At 31.1% G+C, this 7,500-nt stretch overlaps 1 protein-coding gene across 1 annotated transcript; it reads left to right on the top strand.

The window, feature by feature from the left end:
* The first annotated feature begins 2,787 nt into the window (after positions 1 to 2,787).
* On the top strand, positions 2,788 to 7,119 carry LOC132740044 (aly/REF export factor 2-like). The gene is made up of 3 exons (XM_060727899.1): positions 2,788 to 3,015; positions 4,519 to 4,553; positions 6,046 to 7,119. Exons 1-3 carry the CDS (start codon positions 2,983 to 2,985, stop codon positions 6,257 to 6,259), a joined length of 282 nt encoding a protein of 93 aa, XP_060583882.1. The 5' UTR covers positions 2,788 to 2,982; the 3' UTR covers positions 6,260 to 7,119.
* Positions 7,120 to 7,500: the final 381 nt, after the last annotated feature.

The raw sequence follows: 7,500 nt of genomic DNA, 5'->3' as shown, positions 1-7,500 counted from the left end.
TCGCCTTTTAATCAATGACTGTTCGCATGACCAAGTTTGAGAAATACTTGTGTCTTGATAAATGATTTTAACTTACGTTCGTCCTCTATATTTAATTCAACATTTTTGTAGCGTCTTTTTCAGTTACCAATGGCATAAACAAATGATAAAAGGAGTGTTAATTGTACGGCAAGAGGTTCTAAGAACAAGGCTTGTAAATTAAATGAGAATTCGGCAGAAAACTCCAACTTTGCATTTAATTAGACTAGATTATATTGATATGAAATATACGGTGTGTCTACATTATCTTCACACGTTGCACATACCGTATTTTCAAAATATGATTATCTCACTTTCTATCATTTTATTGGAGTTAAAAATGTGTTCGATATATATAAATGATTCCCCAAATGATTCCCCGTTCGCCGTTAGTCACTGAAAAATGAGAGTACATCAGTGTTGATTTGAATACATGAGATCAAAGATAAAATGAAAGATAAAATCATTGAAAATAACAAAGATATTTTCTTTAACTCAGTCATCCGAGTCATGCTCGAGTATGTCACGGTCATTCAAACGTAATAGTAAGATTACATTGTTACTTCCATTCTTCATTTTAAATATGCTCAAATTTTAACAAGATAATAATCTGGGTCAAGTAGTCAATGATTTTGGCAGACTGTCTTAAATTTTACGATGTTACCACAGCCCAATATGATTGAAATTGTATTATTGTGTTCATATTAATCGTTTATCTGCTTACACGTATGATACACATGCATAAATTATAAAAAACACACAAATATATAGTATTTATTTTACTTTGAACTTGTAACAAGAGGCTTTTCAATGAAAACGGCAATTTTGCACAATATGCTTATGCGTTAAAATGTTAACTTTGAACTGCTAGAAGCAATAATGACCTGCCTATACCACTAGAGTAAAGCAAGTTAAGCCAGTACGTGCTTTCAGTCCGACTAGACAATACATAAATCACTGTTCGATTCTAATACTTTGATTACACTCATTAGTATACTTCTTAACCTCCTAATATTTCAAGTTCAAAGCAAGTTTATCTACATAATCAGCATGATAAAAGGCCAAGGCACATTTTTGCAAATAGGAAAACTGCGTCTGATGATGTATGGCAGGTACTGGCACTTACAAGGTGCTGCGTGTGACTGTAATGGTTCTCGGACCACTGACTTGTATGGGTATGATACCTGGGTGGTAATATTAGCTGTAGAGGTCGGAGATAGGGGGGGGGGGCTTTCTGTATTAAAAAACTAACAAAAATGATAACTGACTGCTTAGCATACAGCTTTTCTATTTTAACTTAAATAAGCATATTAAATATATATTTCCTTGACATTTTCTGTCATATAAACCTGTTTTCAAAATCCTATTAAATGCTAAATATGATTCAATATTAGGGGCATACAAAATGTTGAACTTAAATATTGCATTAATAGAATCGTGCTACATGTTGATATTCTGTATAAAAAATGTTATTGATATATTTTTCATTCTCGGTGTGTTATTAATGTTTAAGGCTTAATTGAGTTTGGCTTATCATTTTAAGTGATGTTCAACAAAAACAATCAGCATATAAGGATTAGGTCATGGGAGATTTTTTGATTATACAGTAATTGGGAATGCATTTTTTATTCAACGTTCCAAGTTACAACATTTACCTATACGATAACGTCGTCATCGAAACGTCCAGAAATCGGCGCTATGAGGGGTCACCAGATAAAGTATTAAATTAGTAAAACATAAGTTTGCGATATTTTTTCAGAACTGGAAAAAACTTTTTAAAAAATGGCACAGGTGGATGGCGGATAGACAATCACGACATTCACATTCTTTGTCGCCATGTAAAGAATGAACAGCCTATTATTCATTATATTCTGATGAAAAAGTAGTGTATGTTTTCTAAATATCAGCATCTAGACATAGTCAGCAATATGTTTAAATCACTAAATGAAACGCTCATTTTATATTCATGGTGTTGTTAGAAACCAAGACATATGTGTCCCTGTAGCATATAAAGCATACACACAAGTACATGTGCATTTAAAATATTCGCATACAGCATAACGTGATAACAAAAGGCAATAGTATTATGTATGCAACATTATGAGTTATCTTCACTTGAACATGACATCAAATTTAAAAAGAAACATCTGTTTGCTACATATTACTAAAAATGAGTTTCAATGTCGTAGTTTAAGCATTTATATTGTCTTATTCTTGTTCATTTAATTATAACTTAAATAATTCAAAGTTTAAAACATGGTACTCAATGTTTTCTAATGTTAGTTACTGCAGTATTATATAAGACGTGTCTGACAAACCTCGGTTTATTTGTGTTATATTCAGCTTTGCTCCCTTCAGTTGTCAGTGCTTACATTTGTATTTAGAGTCAAGCTATATGTGTTATTACATGAAAATGCCGTATTTGTAAAACCTGCATAGACGAAAACTAGTAGATTCTATATCAAATTCCGTTCATGGCAACCTATTTTCAATAGCGTTTCATAGAACAGAGATCGTCAAAATAGTCTCGAAGTAAAACAGGGAAAATAAAAGAAGCCAAATAAAGCTTGACACTAAGTGCGTACTAGTTCCCGTTGAAAGTTCCAATTTATGTAGAACAGCACGGACTTACACTAGGTATAGGTTAAAGTTTATTAGTTCGTTTTTACATAATTAAATTTTAACCAGCTTAGCGACCAATATAATTTTGTATGCATGTACTAATAAACTTTAAAGATCCTGTATGTTATGTAAAAAATTACAGAAAACATCAAAAATGTTTCATTTGATGGTAAATGCAATGATTTTACGAAAAAAAAAATCAAAATTGGTAAATAATACACAAAATTAAATGATGAAAAAACTTCAACGCTCGCTCAGTTTTTCTAAATATAACACATAGCTACGTCATCAGTAACACATGATCGGTCACGTGACCCATTCTTAAAATAGACCAAAACAAACATGGATGCCGAAGACAGCAGCTCATCAAGCACAGTAGGTTATTTTCATAATTTTACATTTATTTTTCTTTTTAAAGATTAACCTGACCTGTAGTACGATTGCAAACCATTTAAGTAATAAATATGACCAGGATTAGCAGTATTTCGATATTCTCCATGTAAATAATAGCGGAAATTGAGTAATTTAAAATGAAGAGGGTCCCGTGGGGAATAATAATATTTACTAGAAAAAATATAGTACGCACAGCAGCGAGTTTTTATGTATATAAAAACAATGATTTAAACAGAGTTCTTTGTTTTTTTTTGTTTTGTGTTAGAATTTTTACTTAATTCCACGAAGAAGTTGCGATGCTATTTTCCCAAATAAATCAAAATTCATGTATATATCAAAATTTATTTATTGTCGGTATACATGTATATATAACATCCCAAAATAATTTAACAATTTCTGCTAGATTCTATTCAGGACAAAAATGAATAAGATGGAAATCATTTGAATGAAATGAATTACAAATTGAAATAATACACAGATATTAACATCAACATATATATGGTTTATTTGTGGAAAAGGTGTTTGTACTTAAATATCAAAACTTCTAAAGCAAGCATGCTAGAATAGAATATGCTGAGGACAAAATTTGTAAAATTTTTTCAATCATAGATATTATACATATATGAGCCGTGTCACAACAAAGCCAACATAATGGGTTTGTGACCAGCAATGATCCAGACCAGCCTGCACATCCGCGCAGTCTGATCAGGATCCATCCTGTTTGCTATCAGTTTCTTAACTTGTTATAGGGTCTGTAAGCGATCAGCATGGATCCTGATCAGACTGCGCGGATGCACAGGCTGGTCTGGATCCATGCTGGTCGCAAACCCATTATGTTGGTTTTGTCGTGACACGGCTCAATTATGTATTTTTTTATTATTTCACATGTCAATTGTACAGTAATTAAACATAAATGTGATTAATTGCCACATGGTGACAATGTGCAGCCTGACTTGGAACAGAATACAGTTCCACAGCTCTTCCAACTGAGCTATCCAGCAACTTACAAATTTTACACCAAACCAGTGAACAGATCAAGACTGTGACATGTTCTTCTGCTTTATTGAGATTTGTCTTTATATTTCTTAGGGTTACAGAGCGATTTTCATAAAGCTCTCCGCCCGACAGTGGGTGCTAAATGTCTCAGGATGAGAGTAATATTCGGGCTTGTAACTGTAAAACCGTTTGGAAGTTTACAAATTGAGCTATCCGGAAGCTTTAACATTCTTTCATCCCAACAGTGAATAGTTCTAGACCATGCAATAATATATGTGTTTAGTGTCTTCTCTTATCTTGCAACTTATTATATAAAACATTTATTATATTAATAATTTTTTTTTTAATTTTGAAAATTGACTAATTATACTAGTATGTTATAAATTATTTTTTGTTAGCAAATCTAACTGATGGTTGACATAAACCTTATTGATATATAGATATTCATTAGGAATTAAAACTAATGACTGTTTTTTTTTATTATTTCAGGTAAGCGCAGACACCCAAGAACTTCAATCTTCAAGGTAATACATGTATTTCAAGTTCTTGTTTTTTTTACTATCACTGAATATTACTCAATCAGAGTTTCAGAGTTTGAACAGTCTTATAAAGTGCTTAGAGTCCAGGAATTTGTGAAATTTCTAAGATGCCCTTAAAAACTGATAAATTTTGTATGAAAATATACTTAAAAATGAACAGGTCCTGGATGAAATTATAACATGTATGCTTGAGGCAAATAAAGTTAATGTAAGGGGGAAATGCAATTGGCTTCTATTTGAACTTACAATATAAAACACTTAAGCTAGTTATGAAGTGATAGTTAATTGACAAATTGTGCTTGAAAATTATAAATATGTAAATTCTCAAGATTAATAGTGTGGGTGGGACTATTCATATAAACATTATCACTCATTTATGTTTGTCAGGTAGTAAAATGAAGGAAATGTTATGATAATGAGATTGTAATATAATAGCACAATTTCAATATCTTTTGTAATCACTCCCTTTGTATCACAGCAGAGCACAATTATAAGATCTGAAAAAATTGGATAATATCGAGTTGTTTCATTTCCTATGTTTATTTACTTATTTTCTTCCAGTTTTACTTTCAATTTAGTCAGGAGTTTATCAATATAATTTTGTTAAAATGTATATTTCCATAAATTGTCTGTTTGACATAAATGGTATTTCCTTAGCACAATGAATATCTTAAATGAACTTGTCATCCAATCTCGACTGAACCATTAACATTTTTAGGGAAAATTTCAAAAATGAAAATTAAAGTGAACACTGCAGACCATCATATTTGCCACTTCATCTTGGTTTGCACATGGATTTATTAAGTGGCTGCCAGCAGCCTAAGGTTTTATTGATATAAGATCTAAATAGTTAACCACTTAATTATGGAAAGTTTTCCCATGAATTTTATATTGTGAGATACAATGTTGACAGTGTAACAATAAAAGTTTGAAATCAAAACATGGAATTTTGATATTTTGGCAAGTAATTTCTGTTCTTCCATATTCATATACTTCTTTTACGGTCCCCTTCTTTTAGGTTAGAGTATCAATAATTTATCCAAAACTTATCTATTATAGTGTGGTAACATTGTTTTATTGCTTAGTTTATGTATACAACACCATTATTACTATTTGTTTTAGTTTTATATTTAAGCTTTTTTCCAATCTTAAGTCCAACACACACAAACAAATATCAGTCACTGTAATAAGAGAATAGACAAGTCAGGTATAGATATTCTGTTGAATGGGTATTTATTTTAGTTTTCTGAAATACTCATTTCTAGTTTTTTCCTACTTTTTTTTATTTATTTGCTGCTGGCTGCCAAGCCTGAAAAATACACATAAAACACCTTTGAAATAACTTTGTTTACAAGAAAATTCTATGATGGCATGCCAATATACCCATAATAATTTGGCATACACATTTATTCACTTAGCTAAGCCTGTATATGATATAACCATAATAACTCAAATAAAATTACTTTGAATTTCTTAGGGGTGGAAGGAGAGGAAGAGCCAGGGGTAGGAGCAGAGGGAGAGGAACATGTAGTGGGCGGGGAAGGGGAGGTGCTGGCAGAGGCACAGGTAGACCAGAAAGATTGTCACAGTCAGACAGGGAAAGAGTGACAGCAAGGCTGAACGAAAGAGCTGCACATATGGAGGTAATTTATTTACTTGTACTATTTTGCTTGAAATACGTACATTTGTAAAAAAAATAAAAAATAATAACAAACAGAATTGGTGGCATTACTTTTATAATATTATAACATTATGGAAATGTCCCTTTGCAGTTTGGAGGTGGAGGAGGTAATTTTTTCAATGTTTGATAAAAGCTAGCTGATGTTTATGCTTATTTTCCATTCATTGGCTTTTTTGTTATTTATAGGCATTAACTTACTCTTTCAGCATTCATGATTCAAAAGACAAATTATAAATTATTTCCTATTTATTGTCTGTTAGGGAAATTGCTATATCACTAAAGGTTATTTTTACCAATAGCTGAAGATCATTTATGCTTAAAACAGTAAGCCTGCATCATTAAATCATTGCTTAATCTGACAATAAAATCTTTTTTTTCAAATCTGTGAAATCATGACAAGGCTCACGTCCAATTCAATTATGATATAAAACAATATAGAGTATTATTATAATAATAAAACATGGCCAAGCATTAAGTACAAAAAGGTGTGAAAACACAAAATTTGAAATGATAAAAATTAAAAAGAATGTGCTATTGTCACTAAATTATATTCACATTCCTTAATACCTAAAAAATCTTCTTAAAAAATCTTCTCAATTTCCTGTGAATACATTTTCATATTTTAATCTGACCTTTGACACCTTTTTGTGTTGACAGACATTGACTAATCTGCATTTTGCTTTCAGCTTTATGCCTAAAAATGTTGAATAATTTTGCCATGTAACATAAAATTCCTGATTGCATGTAGACATAGATAAACATATTCTTCTGATCTCTTAAATAGAGAAAAACAGAAACTAAATTATACTGGCCATGGGCCACCGGTTGAATTAAGTTGCATCCGCAGTTCGACTTTTTGTGCTGTACACTTCATATTGTTACGAGCCAGGCGTAACGAGAAAGAAAAGCCAGCAACAAACTTGTAACAATAACAAATTTATTACAGAAAAATTATTAAAGAAAAATAAAATAACAAATTATGTTAACAAATACCTGAAGTCCAAATGAAAATGAAAATTACAAATGTCTAGTCTGATCCTGGAATGATCCTTTTTAATAGCACAGTTAAATCCAAGTTAAATCCAAGAACACTTTAGAATAAATTCCCACAATAAAATCCACGAGAATAATTTATTTTAAAATCCAAGCTCCAATAATTCACTTAATATCCAAGTTGAATAATACTCCAAATATATTGATTTCTTAAAAGGTAACTGATAACTTAATAGATCACTGATGACTTAAAAAGGG

This window comes from Ruditapes philippinarum, unplaced genomic scaffold (genome assembly GCF_026571515.1).
Source record: "Ruditapes philippinarum isolate M1 unplaced genomic scaffold, ASM2657151v2 ctg19710_1_1_1_1, whole genome shotgun sequence".
Taxonomy (NCBI): domain Eukaryota; kingdom Metazoa; phylum Mollusca; class Bivalvia; order Venerida; family Veneridae; genus Ruditapes; species Ruditapes philippinarum.
Note: the sequence above shows the minus strand (reverse complement) of the source record. Positions and strands in the feature narration are given on the sequence as shown.

Excerpts from the sequence above, each read along its gene's own strand:
- LOC132740044 (XM_060727899.1), top strand. The coding sequence starts at position 2,983 with ATGGATGCCGAAGACAGCAGCTCATCAAGCACA. Across the intron at positions 3,016-4,518 it reads ACAGCAGCTCATCAAGCACA|GTAAGCGCAGACACCCAAGA; the intron begins GTAGGTTATTTT and ends TTATTATTTCAG. Across the intron at positions 4,554-6,045 it reads CAAGAACTTCAATCTTCAAG|GGGTGGAAGGAGAGGAAGAG; the intron begins GTAATACATGTA and ends TGAATTTCTTAG.